At 49.2% G+C, this 22286-nt stretch overlaps 1 protein-coding gene across 1 annotated transcript in view; it reads right to left on the reverse strand.

The window, feature by feature from the left end:
• Positions 1-22286, reverse strand: part of TRIP11 (thyroid hormone receptor interactor 11) — a 441702-nt gene that overhangs the window by 329783 nt on the left and 89633 nt on the right. Inside the window, exon 4 of the mRNA XM_078660069.1 lies at positions 17317-17586. Within this exon, the coding sequence (XP_078516195.1) occupies positions 17317-17586 (270 nt within the window). The remainder of the gene's footprint in view (positions 1-17316; positions 17587-22286) is intronic.

The raw sequence follows: 22286 nt of genomic DNA on the forward strand, positions 1-22286 counted from the left end.
GATTTTTTCTTACATGCCCATGTATATGAACGATTCTTTTGTACATGATGTAACAAAGAAATAGCCTTTTACTTCACCACTGCGGAATATTCTTTGATTTTCATTAACAATTAGACTGGAAGTACAAGCTCTTCTTTGGTCGCAGAAGAAGATTAACAGGAGAATATCAGGACAATTGTGGATCCAAAACAATCAATCAGGATTTATATAGAACGCAAGTTACCCGTGAGGGTATCCAGGAACTTCGTCCAGGGTGCTCAGTGGCTTTAGTTGAAGAGCCAGGTCTTGAGTCCTCTTCTGAATTCCTGGGCAGAGGGAGAGGTCTCTGTTTCAAGATTTTGATGCAAAGTAGGTAAAGGAACAACCTCAACTGTTGCTGCAGTGGACGCAGGGGGTGTGAGCAAGGGAGGCGGAACACAGGAGTCTGTGGAAGCTCAGAAGGTGAGTGATGTATTCTTGTCTTGGTTGTGAAGGGCTTTGTAGGCGTGCGTCAGGATCTTGAATTGACATCTCTTGGGTACTGGGAGCCAGTGGAGTTTCTTCAGGTGGGGGGTGATGTGGCTTTATCTGGGGAGGTCAAGGAAGAGTCTGGCCGTTGAGTTCTGGGTGGCCTGAAATATCTTCAGAAGGTGTGATTTGATTCCGGCGTAACGAGCGTTGCTTTAGTCCAGGTGGCTAGTGACGAGGATTTGAGTGATGCTACTTCTGGTGGATGTAGGGATCCATTTGAAGATCTTATGAAGCACGCTGAGGAAGCAGGCAGCAGAGACTGCGTCACTCTGGCTCTTTATGGTTAATTTGCTGTCCAGGATTGGTCCGGGGGGGTGGAGGAGGGTCCCAGGTCGGCAGGCCACCAGTAGTCGTCTCACTGCACGATGGAGCCCCCGAAGATCAGAACTTCCATCTTGTTTGAGTTGAGCCTGAGGCAGTTGTCTTGCATCTAGTTGTTGACACTGATCATGCAGAAGGTGGAAGCTGGCCTTCGTGAAAGGGAAAGGGGGTCTTTGGAAAATTAGAAGAAGAGCTGGGTTTGCCTTGGAAAATGAAATTGTCTGGAGGCGAGTCCGGGGCTGTAGTGTAGGTGAAGTGGACATTTGCGTGGTCTGTCCATGTGATCTAGCATGCGTACTGCGATGTGCGTGGGGTCAGTGAATATCTGAGTAAGGCAGATGTTGTTCATGCTGTCCAGAAGGTTGATGGTGTTGGCGTCGTTGGGGTTTTTGAAGTGGAAATTGAGATATCCGAGAAAGTTATAGGATTCAGTGTCAATGACTTGGAAGGGGCGATGAAATCGGATATTGCGTCGCAGAAGACAGTGCGAGGTCCTTCCGGTCTGTAGGCAAGAGTACCTTTGATGGTGGTTTTGCCATCTATTCTGAGCTGGAAGTTGAGGTGGTCCATGATCGAGGTGTCGTCGACCGTAGTGGCGGTGCAGTGGATGGATTCCTTGTGGATGATGGCGATTCCACCTCTGAGTTTGTTGCAGTGAACAGACTTGTAGCTAAGGGGTGTGGTTGAGCCAGGTCTGAATGAGGAAGATTATGTCATGGGCGAGGGGGGTGATGGTGTCCCATATCTCGGTCGCATGCTTGCAGAGGGACCGGACATTGATCAGGAGGCAGTGGATTTGTCGGGTGAAGTCGTAATGGCTACAGGTGAAGGGTCCTCCAGTTGAGCAATGAGAGGTACAGCAACAGTTTTTTGGTGCAGGGTCTGGGGTTCAGGACAGTGACCTCAACTCTGGAGTAGCAGCTGATGGCAGGAGAGCATGCGTTCCTGGAGCTGGGTGCGGTCCAGGCATGGATGGGCACAGCCGGCTTGCCTTTGGTGTGCTGGCAATGTGGCCGCACTGCAGCGTCCATGAAGTAGGTCTGTGGAGGGGCACAGGGGAGGCGGGAAGAGGGGCCCAGGAGAGGCTGGAAGCGGGCGGTGGTTAGATGAAGAGGGGACAGCGAAAACGGCCAGAACGAGGCAGCCTAAAAGAGGCAAAAACTAAATACCTAAAACAAATGTAGGAGAAAACAAAATAACTAACCCAAAGCACCAGACAGTCAGGAGACAGAGCCTAATAGCTGTTTTGACAGCTTTGTTCAGACATAATTTGCTAGAAAAACAGACAATTGAGGTTGGAAGATTCAGTGTGTCGCTGATGTTGTAGGGTGCGCTATACAGGAGCTGCTCTCCACCTGAACTTGGGAACTACCCAGAGTTCTCTGCTTCTTTTTTGCATAATTTACTTATACACACACTGCTTTTTTTTCTTTAACCCCTTCGATGCGGATGACAGAGCGGTTCCGTCATCAGCATCGGTGGGGCTGTGGTGATGACGGAACTGCTCCGTCATCATCACAGCCCTCGGGGGGAGCGCTGGCGCTCCCCCCCGGGGCACCGATCATGTTGCCAGTAGTGGGGGTGGCAGCGGAAGACTTTCTGCTGCCCCCCCCCGCACTTCCTGGTGACGTCCGCGCACTGTTGCGCGCGCCGACGTCATCAGGAAGTGCTAGACGCGCTGGAAGCCATTTGCTTCCAGCGCGTTGAGCAGGTAGGTGTGTTTCCTGCTCTCCGGTGGGGCGGGGGGCCGTTTCTCGGTGCCTTGAGGCATCAGGGGGGAGGAAACACTGTTTCCTGTCCCCTGATGTCCCAATGCAGGGCATTCCTGGTTCAGGATCGCGCACAGCGTCGCGATCCTGCACCAGGAATGCCCCACTAGACCCAGGGATGGTTTTTTTTTGGAAAAGGAAGTGACCCCTTGGGCAAGGGTTGCTTCCATGGGCCTAATAATTTGAAACAGACTTTGGGGGCAGATCGCCCATTTTTTACGGGAATCTGGACCCAGGGGGGTCAGAAAAGCCCACTAGACACCAGGGATTGTGTTTATATTAGTAAAGGAAGCGACCCCTTGGGCAAGGGTCGCTTCCAGGGGCATAAAAATTCAGTATAGACTTTTATGCCCCCCCTGGGGGCAGATTGCTCATTTTTTAGGAGAATTTGGACCCAGGGGGGGGGGGCAGAAAAGCCCACTAGACACCAGGGATTGTGTTTATATTAGCAAAGGAAGCGACCCCTTGGGCAAGGGTCGCTTCCAGGGGCATAAAAATTTAGTATAGACTTTTCTGCCCCCCTGGGGGCAGATCGCCCGTGTTAGCGTGTGATCTGGACCCAGGGGGGGGGGGGGGCAGAAAAGCCCACTAGACACCAGGGATTATATTATATTTATAAAGCAAGTGACCCCTTGGGTAAGGGTCGCTTCCTAGTGGTCCACAATTTTTTTTAGACTTTTCTGCCCCCCCCGCACCCCTCCCCCCCCCCCCCCCCCTGGGGGCAGATCGGCCGTTTTTTGGGCCAAATCTGGACCCGGGGGAAGGGGGGGATAGAAAAGCCCACTAGACTCCAGGGATTGTTTTTTTTTTTATAGGGAGCGACCCCTTGGCCAAGGGTTGCTTCCTTGGGCCCATTTGTTTTCAAAAGCATGTTCTGCTGTGTCTTTATTTGGCCTCTCTGCCCTCCGTAGGGTTGCTTCCAGGGGGCCCACGTTTATAATGATTTATATTCTGCCCCCCATGGGGACAGACACCCCATTTGTGACATACCCTGTGACATATCCTGTTGTAATGTGTGTTGTTTTTCTTTCTTCTAATGTGTATTATTTTATTTTCTCTTTAGATTGTTGCAGTGTGCGGTCCCGTTACTGGTGGTTCTGTTGTTCTGCTGTTTCTGTAGTTGCATGTGTTTGGTAAGAGACCTTTTTGTGTTCAATTGTAATGTAATTGTTTATTTTGCAAAGTGTGTAGTAATACGAGTATGTTTGGTTTCTGTTGTTTGTGATTGTAAAACATGTTTTGCATTTGTTTGTTTTTGTAAAATTTATTTTTATTCAGAGTTTGCAGGAAAAAGAAAAGAGAGGAAAATGAAAGAAGAAAAAAGAGTTATACAAGCGACATGTCCGCCAGATGTCCCTCACAGGGGACGCAGTAGAGAGCACTCAAAGAAACAAATGGGAGGTTGCAGGGCGGGGTGGAATGGCATGAGAACAGAGTTCAGTTTGTAAGTCCAATTCATGCCAAGGAGTTCTAGGCGTAAATCCGCGTGTGGCCTGGTGACCGGCAAAGGAAAGAGCGCTGCAAATGATTCAGAAGTCTAACAACCCCCATGGGCTAAGTAGCGTCGCAACAATTAACAAATCCCATTCCCAACTAGTTCCCCCCCTCCCCCCGGTGGTGGCAACATCAACACTCTTGTGCAATACAAAGCTCCACAATTACTCAATCTGATTAAACCTGGAACAGGTGAAGTGCGCGGAACGTGGGTGGGCAAACCGCATATGGTAGGCCACGTGACAAGAAGCGGACCAGAGGACCCCATCGGAACAAAGTTTTTAAAGTTGCCTAGGAAGATGTCCGCCATTCTCTCCATGCTCAGTAGACCCCAAAGTCTCGCATGCCACAGTAATGAGGCTGGGGCATGTGGCTTTTTCCATGCTGCCGCCAACGTAAGCTTGGCGGCCCCCAAGCAAAGCCACAAGATACGTTTATCCGCTTTAGTTTGATGTTCCAACATCGGATCACGGAGTCCCAACAGGACATGAGCCATTAAGTCCGAGATCGGATATCCCAAGATGTCCTTGATGTGGGAAAGAATTTCAGCCCAGGAAGGGCGAATGATCGGGCAGTCCCACCAGATGTGGCGGAAATCCCCCAGTAGGCCACAACCCCTCCAACACCTATCCAAAGAAGCTGGAAAAATTCGGTGGAGCTTGGACGGGTAAAGATACCAATCGTGCATGGTCTTTAAGTGGGCTTCCCTAAGATTCACCGAGTGATTGTGCGTCATGATGTCACTCCAAAGATGCTTCCATTCGTCGTCAGAGACGTCACGGCCCAGAAGGACCTCCCAGTGTTCCATGTAGCGGGGGCGCGGAGAGACCGTAGTGGCCAGCAGCAGCCCGTATAAGAAAGAGATCGTCCCTTTCATAGTGGTGGTGCGGAGAAGAAAGGACTCTAATGGAGAAAGCGGCCAGGTAGCGGCCTCGCTCACACCCGTTGACGTAGCCCAGTGGAGAAGTTGGTTATGGCGAAAGCGCTCAGTGACCGGAATTCTATAGTCACGCATGCAATGTGGAACGTGAGTGGGGCCACCCCATGGAACAGATGCGTGAGCGCCCTACAGCCTCCCTCTCTCCATAGCTTGAAGGGTCCCTCCTGCAGTGCCGGCGGAAAGGCCGGGTTGAAGTGAATGGGGGTGAAGGGGGATGGAAACGTGGTCCAGCGGTCGTCGCCGGTGACCGTGTCCCACACCTTCAGGACTGTGCTAGTAGGAGTGCTAATGCAGGCATTCTTAGGCCGGTCTACTTTGGGTTTCCAGATCAAGTCCCAGATCGACCTCCCAGCCACACTCCTATCCATATGTAACCAGTGCTTCTCTGAAAGCTGCTGGGACCATTCCACTATCACACGTAGCTGCGCGGCCTTATCATATAAGAGCATGTCAGGGAACCCCACCCACCCGCCTTTCTCGGTTGTCGCAGCGTCGTGAAGGGGATACGTGTCCGTCCACCCTGCCAGACAAATCTCAGCATCAAGGTTTTTAAGCGCCGAAAAAAGTCCATCTCTATAGGAATGGGAAGGGCCTGGAAGAGATAAAGGAACTTAGGTAGGAGGACCATCTTAAGGGCATGGATCCTGCCAAGCCATGAAAGGAATTTCGGTTTCCACCGGTCTAGGTCTGCTCTTATCGCAGCCAACATTGGGGGGAAGTTAGCCGCGAATAAGGACCCTATGGTAGGTGTCAGGCGGACTCCCAGGTATAACAAGGAGGCAGATGCCCACGGTAAAGCCGTGAGCAAGCGTACTCGCTCCACTTCCGCCGGGGGGAGAGTCAGGTTTAGAATGCACGACTTATCAAAGTTGACCTTGAACCCTGCTACCGCCTCAAAGTGGGATAGCACCTCCTGAACATGCGGCAAAGATTGGGCCGGATCCCCCAATGACAACAGCACATCGTCCGCAAAGAGGGAAATTTCGTGCTGCTCACCCGTAAAGGTATAGGCCCTTGATCCGTTCCCTCTCCCGTATCGCAAGCGCCAGGGGCTCGATACTCAAGGCAAAGAGGAGAGGGGAGAGGGGACAACCCTGCCTCGTACCCCGGGAGTGAGGGAAGCAGGCAGACCGATGTCCGTTAATCAGCACCCTCGAGCTAGGGCTGCTGTAATTAGCTCGAATCATTGTGAGGAACTGGTGCGAAAAGCCAAAGGCGGTCAGGGTGCGAAACAGGAACCTCCAATCGACACGATCGAACGCTTTCTCCGCATCCAGCCCCACCAGTATCGCCGGAATGCGAAACCTGGTGGCCTTCTCTATCAAGTGCATCACTCGCCGCAAGTTGTCATGTGTTTGCCGTCCCTTAATGAATCCGGATTGGTCCGGATGGATAATGGCCAGCATCAAATCCTGGAGCCGGCGGGCAACGATAGAGGAGTACAATTTAGCATCCACATTCAGGAGGGCTATCGGGCGGTACGACGCGCACTTGGAGGGGTCCTTCCCTTGTTTGGGGATCACGGTTATCATGGCCTCGGCCATAGTCCCAGAGGTCTTCCCAGTGGTCGCCATTTCGTTGAATAGGGAGACCAGGCAGTCAACCAGTTCAGTCGCAAATGATTGGTAGAAGAGAGCAGTATAGCCGTCCGGTCCAGGAGCCTTGTTAGGCTTCAGGGCCTTAATAGCCTCTAGTACCTCTGCTCTGGAAAAGGGGGCCGTCAACCGCTCATTCCACTCTCTAGAGACCTGCGGTATGGGGAGGGCCGTTAGGAACGCGTCCTGGGCACCCTGATCCAGGGAGTCACCCTCGTATAATGCAGCATAGAACCGGCCAAAGACGTCCGCTTTGTCCTCGTCTCGATGCCGCATGGACCCCTCCGGATCCTGGATCCCCCCTATATATTCCTTCTCTCTTTTTTCATGGAGTTGACGGGCCAAATGCCGTCCCACCTTGTTCCCTTGCGAGTATGACACGCGCCGTAATCTCAGGAGGGTGAACTCAGCACGATTGGCGTAATGGGCCTTCAATTTCCCCCTGACAGCCGTCAGTGGTCGGAGGGTTGCTCGAGATGGGTTCAACTTGTGCGCCCATTCTAAGTTGGCGAGTTCTGCCTCCAATTTCTCCCGCTCCTCCCTCCTTAATCGATTAAGGTTCGCATTGAGGGCTATGCAAGTGCCCCTCAGTGAGGCCTTGCAAGCGTCCAATGTATTGAACACAGACGTGTCCGAAGCCGGGTTGAGAGTCAGGGACTCCCTGATAGTCTTTCTAAGCTCCCTACAAGAGGTATCATCCCTGATAAGCGCTGCTGGAAAGTACCATTTCCGAAAGCCATCTCCCCTCACCGACCACTGCAGCATAAGGACCAGTAGGCTATGATCTGAGACAGAGAGCGGAAAAACCTTGGAATCACGGACATCCCCCTTGAGTGCCTGGCTCAAAAAAATATGGTCTATGCGGGAGTAGGATTGGTGAACGTGGGAGAAGAATGTATAATCTCGGGCCTGGGTGTGTACGGTGCGCCAGCCATCGATCAGCCCCAATTCGCCCATCCAATCCTTTGTTTCAGTGGAGAAGACACCGGAGTCCGTCCTCTGGGCACGGGAGCTGTCTAAGGCTTTGTCCCAGACCATATTGAAATCTCCCAAGACAAACAAGTGTCCCTCCACAAAGTCCCCCACCTTATCTAACAAGCCCTGAAGGAAGCTGTTCTGCTGAGCGTTTGGAACATACACCACCACAAACGTACACACACGGCCATAAAGCAACCCCTTGACCATCAACCACCGGCCTTCCTTATCACAACTCACCCCCATAGGTTGGAATTGGAGGGGCGCCCGGAAAAGCAGAGCTACCCCCCTGTGCTTGGTAGAGGCAGAAGATCTATAGATGAGGGGGAATTGCCTGTGTCGGAGCCAGTGCTCATCTCTGCGTGTCAGGTGGGTCTCCTGGAGACCCACCACATCTAGGTGATGGTCTAACAAGTATTTCCAAATCTTTTGGCGTTTCTGCGGGGAGTTGAGGCCCTTCATGTTCCATGTGCCAATGCTAAGAGGCATGAGGAAACTTCAGGCCCCACTGCTTCATATTCGCTAAAGCAACACACCTCCGCCCCCTCCACACCGCAAACATGCAATTCCCCCTCCCCCATCAGGCCCTCTTCGCATACACCCGACCAGTCTCTCCCCTCCCCGTCGCCCGCACCCGCTCCCGGTCCCATGAATCCAACAGACCCGGACCCACATCAGATAAGGGGAGATCTCACTCGGGTCACCACACCCTAGAGTGCTATGAGTAAGGAGCACATTATTCAAATGCCAGTGAGCCGTTCCCCCAGGGGAAGCAAGACTTGCAGCAAGTATCCAGCAGTCACCACCACCACACAACCCACCCCGCCCCACACCCCAACTACCCCCCCCAACTCCCCCCTCAGGCCCTCCCTCCCCTCCCCACCCCAACACGCAAGAAACCCATAGAGTGAAACAAAACAGTCCCAGAGGAAACAATCCCTGAGTGCAGTAGTCCGAAGAACTTCCCATGGGCTGGGGTCGGGAACCCATCATAGGGTCACCCAGGGCCAAGGACCAGGGTGTCTTCTCAAAAAGTACAAACATACCCTCGGTACCTGAGTTCGCGTGCCCCTCCGGCACCATATAGCCAGCAGCCATGGATCAGGCTGCCCCGGAGCTCTGCTGGGAAGACATCAACGTCGCTGAAGCCACGGACGCCACCGCGTCCCCCCTCTCCTGTAGGCTAGTCGTGTGGTCAGGCCGTCTGCGACCTGTTTCCGAACCCACTCTGTGCCATGAGGAGGATCGTCGCCGTCTCCACGAGGACGGGCTGCCAGCTTCAGGTGCAGGAGTCGTGTCATCAATGCCCAGAAGCTCTTTCGCCTCCTGGAGAGAACGGATCTGCGCCAGCCGATTTTGCCACCCAAAGACAATGCGAAAGGGATGACCCCATGAGTAGGAAATGTTATGTTCTCGTAGGTAGGCGGTTACTGGTCGGAACTCGCGTCTCTTTTGGAGCGTCGCAGCTGCCAGGTCCTGGTAAAGTTGAGGACGATGCTCGCGGAATTGCAGGGATGGAATGTCCCGCGCTTTTCTCAGGATACGCTCCTTCAGCTGGAAGTCATGCACGCAAACTAGTATGTCTGGGGGGCGGCCCTCCACCTCGCCTGGGCAGCCCCACCCTGTGGACCCTGTCCATCCTGATTTCTTGCAGGTCCTCCTCGTCCAATATCTGCAAGAAAAGTGCCTGCACAAAGCCTCGGAGGTCGCCCGCCGCGCCGTCCCACGGCACCGCCCGTATGCGGATGTTGTTCCTACGGGAACGGTTCTCAGGTCTTCCGCGTGGGCCTGTAGGTCTAAGTTCTGCTCCGTAAGCCGAAGCACATCCTGCTGCAGTTGGTGGACATCGTTTGCCATGCTCAGGTCGTGATCCTCCAAGGTAGCCACACGCTCTCCGATTCCGTCTACATCCCTTCGCACCTCGCGGAGATCCGACGCTAGTTGACCTCGGAGCTCAGAGATATCCTCCTTTATAGATGCGAAGAGTTCCGTCATGAAAGCCTTGGTTGCAGGGGCCTCATCATCCTTCTGCCCGGGCGAGGCACTAGGGCCAGGAGATGCTGGTGGCTGGGAACCCTTGGATGGACCATCCTTACCGGGCTTCCTTTTGCGCTGCGTGGAGGACATCGCTGCCGCTCTACTCCGTCTGGAAGGCAAGGCGGGAAATCACTGTTCAAGAGGACGGAGCTCCGGCGATATGACCGTAGTCCGTCTTAAGCGAGGACGCTGCCCCAGTGTCCACAGGTTATTCCAACGACCCTTTGATAGACGTGGAGGATCCAGGCGGTATATGGCGTCACCGCTCCCGTGTCCCCAGTATGCAGTCGGGCCGGTCCCCGTCTCCAGTCACGAATCCCAGGTCTCAGCCGCACAACCAACCAGGCGGCCACAAAGCGTCGATGCAGGGAGATATGCAATGATCAAAGACCCTCCGCTCCACCCGGGGTCACCCGTTCAGGCTCAAACCTCCGCCGGGACGAGGGTCCCAACCCTGCAGCCGCACAATCACCTCTTGCCGGACACCGCAGCTCCGCACTGTCCGTCTCCTCCAAGCGCAGCGCCCCAGCGCTCAATCCGGTTCTCCTCCTTTAGCTGGGGGGGGGGGGGGGGAAAGGCTTATCCCTGGAGGCCGACCGGTCACTGACCGCCCACCACGTGGTCCGGGGATTCCTCGGGAGGGCACTCACGCCTCTAGTTGTACCACCTCCGTGTGCCCGGCAGAGCTCCTCGCCGGTCACTGGCCGCCCACCACGTGGTCCTGGGAGTCCTCGGGGGGCACTCACGCCTCTAGTTGCACCACCTCCGCGTGCCTTGCAGAGCTCCTCGCCCAGTCACTGCCACCAATACACTGTTGTTGCAGGGAGCCCAGGGGTATGGTTGTCCTCAGGGCACGCTCCTCTCCCCATGCGGCACCCAGGTCGCTGTTCTCGCGCAGGTCGCGAGCCGGGCGTCGCGGCCCCCGCCACCTTGGGCCGTGCCCCCCTCACTCCTCCAGGGGTCGCTGATTTGTCCCAGGTAGGACTCCGCCGCACCAGCAGCAGCAAGCGCTTCCAGCGCGATCTTCAGCAGCTCGGTCCGCCGTCCGCGACCAGGCCGCAAGCCTCGGTGTTGCGTAGGCTGCAGGCCGGGAGCCGCCCTCCCCGTGTTGCCGAAGCCCCGCCTCCACTCCGACGCCGGAGGCCGCCGCTGTGATGGCCGCTGCAAAAGGGGGATACCTTGCCGTCCGCTGGGTCCCGGTCAGCACTCCAGGCCCGCCGCGGCCCACAGCACCCCTCAGTGTGGCCGGAACTCCCCGTAGCCGCTCAGCGCTGCCGACCGGCCTCGCGGCACGCCCGCTCCAGTCTCGGCGCCGTTCTCGGGCACTTCCAAAGCTTGCTCGGGGCCGGCCGTCGGACACGACCCCCAGGGGATGCAAGGACGTCAGAGAGCCGTACAGGAGCCCAGGGACAGGTGCTGGACAAGGCTATGAACGGCCCGGCGCCGGAGGGACTTAAAGCACGTCCTACTCCGCCGCCATCTTGGCCACGCCCCCTGCATTTGTTTTTGATGTGTACTTCTGTAGATGTAAGTTTTTTTTTCTGCTTTCTAGTGGGATATTGTTGCCTATTTGCTGTGTCTTTGCAGAGTAGGTGCTGGTGAGTGTAGTTGTCTCTTGTAAGTGAATTGTATATTTTTTCTAAATATAGATATTTGTGATAAAGGCTTACATTTTTTAACTTACTTTGCACAGTGTTGGGGTTGTTGAGTTGTTTGTGCAGACTCCTTTATTTGTAAGGATAATGGCTAGCCGCCGGATTACTGCTCAGCAAGTTGTTGGAATGCTTTTTGATTCTTCCTCTGACCATGGTCCAGAGACTGACTCTGATTCTGAGCCAGAGGTGGGAGGTGAAGATTCAGGTAGTGAGTTTTCTCTACACATGGCTTCATCTGATGAGGAAGACACTCTGAGTGCTAATGAAGCTACTTTTGGTGTGGATGAAGTGCCTGTGGTTGTGGAGGACATTGCTGTGCCAATAGTGCGGCAAGAGACATCTGGGCTGCAGCCTGGGGCTGCTAGACTTCCAGTTGGTGTAGTGAGACAAGAGGCAGCTGGGCGGCAGCCTGTGGCTGCAAGACTTGACGTTGAAAGTTCTGACCTCTGGGTTGCACCAGGCATGGTGCAGCCGGCATTGCCTGAATTTACTGGTGTTCCAGGGTGTAGGGTGAACACTGAAAACTTTTTGCCTATTGATTTTTTCAAGTTGTTTATGGATGATGTGTTTTTGGCAGAGATTGTAGAGCAGACTAATTTGTATGCTGACATTTTTTTGAGGGTGAACAGTACCAGCCTTAAGCCCCACGCTAGAGCTACCCGGTGGACTCCCACAAATTTGGAGGAGATGAAAAAGTTTTTGGGTTTAACTTTTTTGATGGGCTTGCTTAGGAAACCATCAATGGCTTCATATTGGTCTACTAGTCCCTTGATGGCAACAGCTATATTTCCGGCAGTCATGAGTCGTGATAGATATTTGCTTCTGCTTCGGATGATGCATTTTGTTGACAATAGTTCTGCTTTGGCACGAGATCACCCTGATTGTGACCGTCTTTTCAAGATTCGGCCTGTCATTGATCATTTCATTGATCGATTTCCTGAGATCTTTTATCCTGGGAAATAAATTGCAGTGGATGAGTCTTTCCTGTTGTTCAAGGGCCGCTTGGTTTTTCGGCAATACATTCCTAGTAAGAGGGCACGCTATGGAATTAAGCTTTATATGCTGTGTGACAGTCAGACTGGATATGTCTCTAATTTCAGGGTGTACACTGGTAAGGAATCCAGGATTAACCCCCATGGTTGTCCGTCGACTTTTGGAGTGACTGAGAAAATTGTGTGGGAACTTGGTCGTGGATTTTTTAACAAAGGAAATCATTTGTATGTCGATAACTTCTACACTGGTGTGCGGTTGTTCAGGGAATTGGCCAAAGTGGACACTGTTGCTTGTGGCACAATCCGCTCAAACCGTAAAGGTTTCCCAAAAGAACTTGTTTGTCAAAAGCTTGCTCGGGGACAGTGCAGTGCATTGCGTTGTGAGGAGCTTCTAGCTGTGACGTTTTCAGACAGGAGAGATGTCTACATGTTGACTTCCATACATGATGAAAGCACTGAACCGGTGACTGTTTGGAGTCAGGTTGCAGAAGCGTGCAAACCTGTGTGCATAATGGACTACAATAGGTACATGGGTGGTGTTGACAGAGTAGATCAGAGGTTGGAACCGTATGCTGCTCTTCGTAAGGCTTACATTTGGTACAAGAAGTTGGCTATTCATCTTTTCCACTTGGCAACCTTTAATGCTTTTGTTGTGTTCCAGAAATCTTGTCCCCAGTCAAAGATGACTTTTGTAAAGTTTCAGGAGTCAGTAATAGGCAGCCTTGTTTTAGTGGAACAGGCAAGTGTTCCTAGAGTTGGAGAGGTGGAGGATGTTGCCAGATTGAAAGATCGCCACTTTCCTGATCACATTCCTCCTACAACCTCAAAAGACTTTCCCACCCAGTCGGAGATGTAGAGTCTGTTGGCGAAGAGGTTTGCGGAAGGAGGTTCGTATGTACTGCCCTGACTGCCCTTCAAACCCCGGGCTGTGTGTACCTGCTTGTTTTAGATTGTACCACACGTAAAATAATTTTTGGGAGCATCCATGAGTGGTAAAGTGAACTGGTTGGTCTTTATTCTTTAAAACTTATTGTTCAGTTTCAAAGTTGGCATTTGTGTAGACTTTTTAGATTTAGTTGTTGTGTTAGTAGATTTGTATCAATTTGCAATTTGTTTTTCTTTTATTTAAAAAAAAACTAAAGTATGATGTTGGTTTGCGTGTAGTGTCCATTGTCTGACGGTGTGCATGGTTTGGCGCTTGGCTGGCGGTGTCTGTGGACTGGTGCTTGGCTGGCGGTGTGCGTGGTCTTGCGCTTGCCTGGTGGTGTGTTGGGATTGGTGCTTGGATGGTGGTGTGCCTAGGCTGGAGCTTGGCTGGCGGTGTGTGTGGAGTGGCGCTTGCCTGGTGGTCTGTGTGGACTGGTGTTTGCCTGGTGGTCTGTGTGGACTGGTGTTTGGCTGGTGGTGTGTGTCGTCTGGTGTTTGGTTGGCGGTGTGCATGGTCTTGCGCTAGCCTGTTGGTGTGTTTGGATTGGTGCTTGGCTGGTGGTGTGCCTGGACTGGTGCTTGGCTGGCTATGTGTGTGGAGTGGTGCTGTCCTGGCGGTGTGTGTGGACTGGTGCTTGCCTGGCTGTGTGCGTGGTCTGGTGTTTGGTTGGCGGTGTGCGTGCTCTTGTGCTTGCCTGGTGTTGTGTTTGGATTGGTGCTTGGCTGGTGGTGTGCGTGGAGTGGCGCTTGGCTGGTGGTGTGTGTGGAGTATCGCTTGGCTGGTGGTGTGCGTGGAGTGATACTTGGCTGTCTGTGCACGGAGGTATCATTTTACTCGGGAGAACAAGGGGAACGCTGGGTGGTAGGACATTTTTGCCGGCACGGAGATCCCACGCAAAAAAGTTTGGAAAAGTGATTTTTTTACCTAATTTTAAGGTTTGCAAGGAATTCTGGGTAGGAAGACATTGGGGGACTCACGCATGCCATACCTCCCTGGACTCCCCCGGGTGTCTAGTTTTCAGAACTGTTTGGGTTTGGTAGTTTCCAAAGATGGCCGCTGAGCCCCAGGCCAAAAACTCATGGGAACCCCCTTGCAAAACCCGGTTGCTTAGTGATAGGTTATTTTGATGTCGCCTCCTAAGGTTTGGGGCCCTTGCCTGTCGCGGGTCCTTGAGCCACCCACGCAACTGAGGTACCATTTTGTTCGGGAGACCTGGGGGAACGCTGGGTGGGTGGAAATTTGTTTATCCACGCAGATTCCACAACTTTACACCACAGAAATGTGAGGAAAATGCATTTTTTTCACAATTTTTTAGCTTTGCAAGGGATTCTGGGTAACAGAACCTGGTGGTAGGCAGTCGAGTCACCCCATCCTGAATTCCCCTGGGTGTCTAGTTTTCAAAAATGTATAGGTTTGCTAGGTTTCCCTAGGTGCCGGCAGAGCTAGGGTTAAAAAACGAAAGGTAGGCTCTTTTCCAAAAAAAGGGCACATTTTCACTGCGAAATTGCGGTGCGACCACGTTGCGTTTTGCGCTGTTTCCTGTCGCAGGCACTAGGCAGACCCAGGCAAGTGAGGTACCATTTTTTTTCGGGAGACCTGGGGGAACGCTGGGTGGGTGGAAATTTGTTGATCCACGCAGATTCCGGAACTTTCCACCACAGAAACGTGAGGAAAATGCATTTTTGTTCACAATTTTTTAGTTTTGCAAGGGATTCTGGGTAACAGAACCTGGTGGTAGGCAGTCGAGTCACCCCATCCTGAATTCCCCTGGGTGTCTAGTTTTCAAAAATGTATAGGTTTGCTAGGTTTCCCTAGGTGCCGGCAGAGCTAGGGTTCAAAAACAAAAGGTAGGCTCTTTGCCACAAAAGGGCACGATTTCACTGCGAAATTGAGGTGCGACCACGTTGCGTTTTGCGCTGTTTCCTGTCGCAGGCACTAGGAAGACCCAGGCAAGTGAGGTACCATTTTTTTTCGGGAGACCTGGGGGAACGCTGGGTGGGTGGAAATTCGTTGATCCACGCAGATTCCGGAACTTTCCACCACAGAAACGTGAGGAAAATGCATTTCTTTCACATTTTTTTAGATTTGCAAGGGATTCTGGGTAACAGAACCTGGTGGTAGGCAGTCGAGTCACCCCATCCTGAATTCCCCTGGGTGTCTAGTTTTCAAAAATGTATAGGGGTGCTAGGTTTCCCTAGGTGCCGGCAGAGCTAGGGTTCAAAAACAAAAGGTAGGCTCCTTGCCAAAAAAGGGCACGATTTCACTGCGAAATTGAGGTGCGACCACGTTGCGTTTTGCGCTGTTTCCTGTCGCAGGCACTAGGCAGACCCAGGCAAGTGAGGTACCATTTTTTTCGGGAAACCCGGGGGAACGCTGGGTGGGTGGAAATTTGTTGATCCACGCAGATTTTAGAACTTTCCACCACAGAAATGTGAGGAAAATGCGTTTTTTTGGTCAATTTCTTAGCTTTGCAAGGGATTCTGGGTAACAGAACCTGGTGGTAGGCAGTCGAGTCATCCCATCCTGAATTCCCCAGGGTGTCTACTTTTGAAAAATGTATAGGTTTGCTAGGTTTCCCTAGGTGCCGGCAGAGCTAGGGTGCAAAAACTACAGCTAGGCACTTTGCCATAAAAGGGTCAATTTTTAACTGCAAAATTGAGGTGTGACCACGTTGCATTTTGCGCCGTTTCCTGTCGCAGGCACAAGGCCGACCCACACAAGTTAGGTACCGTTTTTATCGGGCGACTTAGGGTAATTCAGATTTGTAAATGAACTGTTATTACCTATTGAGTTTTCATGCATTTCTCCCTTCCCAATGAAAGACATTGTGTAAAAAAACAACTTTTTGAAAAATGACCAATAATTCTCATGCTAGTATGAGTATTCCCAATTTTGAACATGTGCAAATATATACTGTTTCTAAACTCTATAATTTGTACCCAATTCAGAAATACATAGGTGTCTTTCATACAGATTTTTCCATGTATACATTTTCCAAGAATAAGTGCTCTATACCCAGTAAATAATAAAATACCATTGCAAGTTCCTGCTCAGTTTTTGGATCTGGGTTCGTCGGGTTCTTGGTGAAACTACAAGTCCTATATATCCCCACAACCAGGAAGGTCTAACGGATGTAGCGGTATATTGCTTTCCAAGAGCTGTCAAAATTACAAGAAGTTATAGGTGAAAAAGTTGAGACAAAAGGCTGTTTTTTTCAACAAATTTTCAATTATTCGAAAATTTTACTGTTAGTTTCTATAAAGAAACCTTCATGGATTTAGACAAATGACCCCTTTCTGAATTCAGAATTTTGTCTACTTTGCGAAAATGTATAGCTTTCCAGGATCCATTATTGCTTTCAAACTCATTTCTACTATTAACTGGAAGGAGGTTGAAAGCTCTAAAAATAGCAAAAATAGGCTATGTCCCAGAAAAATGCCAAAACTGTGTGAAAAATGTTGGGTCTCTGACAAAAGACTGTCATTCCCTAAAAGCTGAGAAAATGGAGATTTCAGCCCCACAAACCCTTTTTTGATAACATTTGCAGGGAAAAACCCAGAGGCTTTCATTTGCAGCCTGTTTTTCCCATTTTTCTGAAAAAAACTAACATTTCACTGTATTTTGCTTAATTTCTGGGACCCCTCCAAGGGAATCCACAAACCCTGGGCACCTTTAGAATCCCCATGATGTTGGAAGAAAAGGACGCAAATTTGGCGTGGATACCTTATGTGGTCAAAAAGTTACAGGGGCCTAAGCGCGCACTACCCCAAATCGCAAAAAAAAGGCTTAGCACAGGAGGGGAAAGGCCTAGCAGCGAAGGGGTTAAGCAAAATATGATTGAAGCCGGTTTATAATAGTGTTGCGGGATCTCAACGGATATGCAGGAATTTGTCTAGGAATTTTTCTAGAACTCAACACATGAAAGGATCCTGTGACTGAGAATTTCATTTCCCAAGACAAACTTCTATGTGTTACAGGTGGATGAGATTAGTACAAAACATAGACTACTGTATAAAAAATAACTCAAAGATTGAGAAGGACAACTACAATATGGATCGAAATAAACTATTACATGTAAAAAAATCAGAAGATAGTGTTACCTGTGCCAATTGCTTCCAGCGAGTGACCTCTGCTTCAAGTCTGGACACCTGATTAGATAATTTGTTTATTTCTTGCTGAGACCAAATGACATCTCCAAAATCCATGTTATCTGCCTGGAAATCTGATGCATGATGGTGCATGGAGCTAAAGGTAGATGTGGCTGTGCCTGGAGAAGAAGTGCCAGATGTTCCTAACTGTGCTGCTGATTGCAGAGTTTGAAGTTGATCTTGAACTGCAATTTGCCGACTTTTAAGATGGCTGATCTCCACCTACAGATGCAAAAAAAGTTAAAGTATAATTGGACATTCTAGAAATTACCAATTCTAAGTCAGGACCGCTGTTGAGGATTATGCACAACTTTTTCCACTTTATTTACCCAGCAGTTGCAGCAAAATAGAAGATAGAAGAACAAAATCATTCAGGACTACATCTTCGATAGGAATAATGATTTACTACCCTTCAACCAATCATTACAGTATTTCCAGGTACATAATTAACAAAAAGAATAAACCCTTCCTCTTTCTTCGTTGCTAGGCAGACACGTAAATGTTTTTTTCTTTGGGTATTATGTGGGGAGACCTGGTATCACTAACAATGTGGGGTCATACCTGGTAGCCCAGTGCATGCATCACAAACCAGGTATACTCCCTGCATCCACACAAAGGTCTCCTCCACTTCTCTCCCCACAGACCCCTTGGGCAAGTGCATATCGGGGTGCTTCCTTCTATCCTTTTGACAGGGTCAAAGTGCACACTTAGAATCTTCGACACAGACCTCAGGAGCAGTTAATACGCTGAGGGTATTCCACAAAGCACTTGCTCAGAGAGTAGGTGGCGATGTTTGGTGCTACACTCAAGAGTCTGCATTCTAACTCCATGGGTGGCACACCTCCATAACACAGAGCACCTACAGGAGAGATCAGCACCCACTCATTCATGGCTTAGATCCCTGCCAAAGTATAGTTATTTTCAACTTCTGCCTCACTACCTTGGCAATATTTTAATACCACATCCCTGCCTGGCGACAAGAAGAAGCTCAAGGTTATGTTCCCAAGACAGCAAAGAATGCTCTTATCCACCTATATATGCAAAACAAAACATAGTAGCACATTCTAAAAAATGGGTTTTTATTTGAGGGGGTAAGTCCCCAACTCAAGTAATAGTCACAAACCTTGTCAGAGAGAACCCCCAAAGTCACTAAATTAAACTGAGCTCAACACCCTGGTAGCTATGTCACAGATCAGACACACATAATGTAGAGGCAATGTGTAAAGTATTTATGCAGTAATAAAACAGTAAGAAAGTTGAAATGCATAACAATAAAAATCCCAAAATGAATTAGGAAAAAAGAGTAAAATGTAATCTAACAAATGACACCAAAATGAAGTCCAATAAGGGGAACCAGAGATATACATTAAAAAAAATTAAGTAGAGATAGCACCAAAAAGCACAAAACTTCAATGATGGTCCATGGTCACAGTAGACCAGGACACAGGCACAAGGGGAGGCTGACTTCCATGGAGAGCTGGTTGGATACACCAACTAGTCAAATATTTTACCTGCTGGATTTACGTTTCAGTCCACCATAGGAATACATTATTAAAGCCCCCCAGAACCTCAGGGGAGGCACTTAGAGATTCACAAGGTTGCAGGCTTAGGCCAACTGGAGAGTACACTCCGGGCCCTATTGACACGGGTCAACTGGGCAGTTGCAGGAAAAGGCCTCTTGTATGTGTTGTGTCCCTGTACCCTGAACAGGAGGTCAGTCTTAGAGATCACTTCTTTGTCCTTGGTACAGGAGGGAGAGCAGGTCCAGTCCTCCAGAGCTCTTCACAGGCTGCAGACAACAGATTCTTCTAATGTTCTTCCAGGGTCCAAGAGTGTTCTGAAGTGGGCACCTGGAGATGCAACATTTATACCTGGCACAAGTTTGTGGGAGGTAATGACCCCAGAGGATGCCCTATCCAGTACAGTAAAGGTTCCCAGTGCTAATCCTTCTCACTTTGAGCATTTTCAAGATGGTCAAAGTCTTCAACCAAACTGTGTCGGGGGGAGGGAGTAAGTAATATGGTAATACCAGTGTCCTCCCACATTTAAAACAAAAATCCAGTTTGATGCAGTCCCTGTACCCGCAACAACCTCAGAGACAGAACTCTGGTTGCTGAAAGCTCAGCTTTGTTATACCAGATAGTAGATGCCTGCAAATTGTTTTGCGATTCTGTTTTCATCCTTTAAAGTGTGCCCAAATGTTATGAGTAAACCTAGAAGAACTGGCAAACAGACTGTGACACTAATGTCAAAAGAGGGCCACTGTGATTTGGGTCTGACTGGCTTGGAAGACAACAGAAGGGCCCTGCCTGGTGTAAACTAATATTTGCCTGTGTCAGATAAGGCCTCTTTGAAGTGCGCCCCAAGTGTCATATGAAAAGCCCTAGCAGACGTGTTAGGATGTGACACCCAAGCAGGACTTGCCCTTTAATTTAAAAAAGGATCTTCCCAGCTCCCTTGCACATTTTGGCAAGTTCGGAGGGATATTCTCAGCCCATTTAGGTCAGCCTGTTGTTCTGCTCCTGGGAGCAAGTTCACATCTCATTCAATCTTCTTTAAATACTAATTGATGAAGCTAAAGAGGGAGAATGAAATCCAGATTTAGCTTCAGGGGCTTCTGGCAGGGCAAAGGTACATTTTTTAAAGTTACCTTTTCGCAACATTTAGAACAAATCCAACCTCACCATTGAATAGGATTTTAAGAACTAATACAAATAGTTGATTAAATATTTTTCTAGCCAGTCCCATTCCAGAGATAAAGGATTAGCATTTAATATTGCATCGCAAGGTTTTCCTATGGAACAGTCAAACCTACTACCGTGAGAATAGCTTTGAGAGCATTTGTCTCTGTAAGGACATGTTTAACATTAGACTTTCACATGCCCTACTTTTAAATACCATGCTCTCTGTGTTTATGGGCAATAAGGCCTCATTAGGGGTGACTTTTAGATATTTAAAGGTAAGATGCAAGTCTGTCTAAAGAGGCTATTTGATAAGTCAAATTTGCAGTTTAAACCTGCATAGTATAGCTACTGGTGGCAGGCTTGCAGTCATGTATGCATTGTCACTGCAGTGGGTGGCACAATGAGTTTTGCAGCTCACTGGTGACATTTAACTCACAGTGCCTGGGTCAACTGTGGGTACCATATACAAGGGACTCCTAGGAAAGTTAAATAGGTTAATCAGGAGTATTCCAATGTTACCACTTTGAAAAGAGGAACACAAGCATTTTACCACTGGTTAGAAGGGGTAAAGTGTGCAGAGTTCTATAGCCAGCAAAAAGGCCAAACAATTCATTGTGACCATGCAGAAAGTGCAAATTGCTAACACACATACTAGAAATTTCCAATTCAGTTTCAGTGCTGAATAAAACGACACTATAACTTGCCTTTTTCCAGTCTAAAATGAGGCTGGTGTATTAATATTCAAATCATTTTATCAGGTTTATGACATTTCCATAAAGCGCTGGAAAACTTAAAATGCATAAATAAATAAGTGTAAAGCAAGATCGTCGAGCGCGGTTTATCTTCTTCAGTTTTTGAAAACCAAGTAATCAAGTCTTTTGGTGTACTAAGAGTAAATTAATGATGAAGCTCCAAGGCAAAGATCTGTGCTCTGATAAATCTTTCTTACAATTTTACTTCAGGACAGGCCTGTTGCCGATTCATTTAGCCCAAATGAAGGGTTAAACTGCCAGAAAGTAGTTTTCTGAACCTACTGCAGGGGTTAGTTTCATGTAGAATTTCTTTCATCCCAGCTAAAATGCTCTTAGGTTGTCTGCTGGGTGTTTTACATGTGAAATAATGCTGCCAGGATCACAATAGCGGCCAGTGCTGGTTCCAGCAGAGGGTATCAGTTTGCTGTTGCCTGTGCAAAGTACCTAGTAAAAGAAAACATTACTAACTTGTAACTACAAGTCTCAAGCATTATTAACTCTGATAGATTTAGACACTTGATCTTTTTCCTTGTCAACACTCTGGATATCTTCAGTAAAACTAAATCACCAGCATTAACACTGATAGCACTTTTAGTTATTTAGTCAGTACACTTAACTTTGTTGCAGCTTAGTTTCTATTTAATGAAGTTAAGAGGCCTAAAATCCACATTTGGAGGCTGTCTTCAGACTCTCAAGCACAAGTGTGGATCATTATCAAAAGCCTGCCCCTTATCAGGAAGGAGGTGGATAGCATTCAAATATATGTAACATACAAAGCTGGGGAACTGCAATTAGGGGGAAGGAGAAGTTACACTGAATATCTATGCAAATTACGCTGATGTGCTTTTAACAGGGAATAAAAAGCTATGTAAATAAAAAGCCAATATATTTCTGGTCTGAAAGTTTCGCCAGACCACAGATATAGGCTGCCTTTTGTACAGAACAAAGCATTTTAAAGTTAGATTTTTATTCAGTAGCCCTGTAATGGACTGAGAGCAGAGATGAATTGGACATTATGTATTTGGCACAACACCCATGCACCATTATTTTGGACTGCTAGCAGCTTGTCTAGGGATTTCTTAGGGACGCTTGCAGTTCACCAATGCTTTTGTTCACATAGGTCTCTGATTAAAATAACCATGTATGGCCATTCTTGGGAAAAAGGTGTCCAAATTCTATGCGCTACCTACAGAATATCTCAATGGGATAATGCATGAATCTTGAGTTGCCTTTAACCGAGGTCCCTCACTTTGTCATACTGCCCGAGAGCCCTCCACCTTTTCCTCGCCAAATCATCAATCACATAACAGTTTTGAACAACAAAGAAACAAGGAGTTTGTTCATTTGAACGAACCACCTTTCCCAAGACACTGTCTAGAGGTCACATTCCAAAAATCTCCCTTTCCCAAATGACTTATCAGTCACTGATAAGAGGGGTCTCGTGGTGTGGCCTGATAGGGCCATAGAGCAAATGGGAGTCGGATGA

The sequence above is a fragment of the Lissotriton helveticus genome, chromosome 9 (assembly GCF_964261635.1).
Source record: "Lissotriton helveticus chromosome 9, aLisHel1.1, whole genome shotgun sequence".
Lineage (NCBI taxonomy): Eukaryota > Metazoa > Chordata > Amphibia > Caudata > Salamandridae > Lissotriton > Lissotriton helveticus.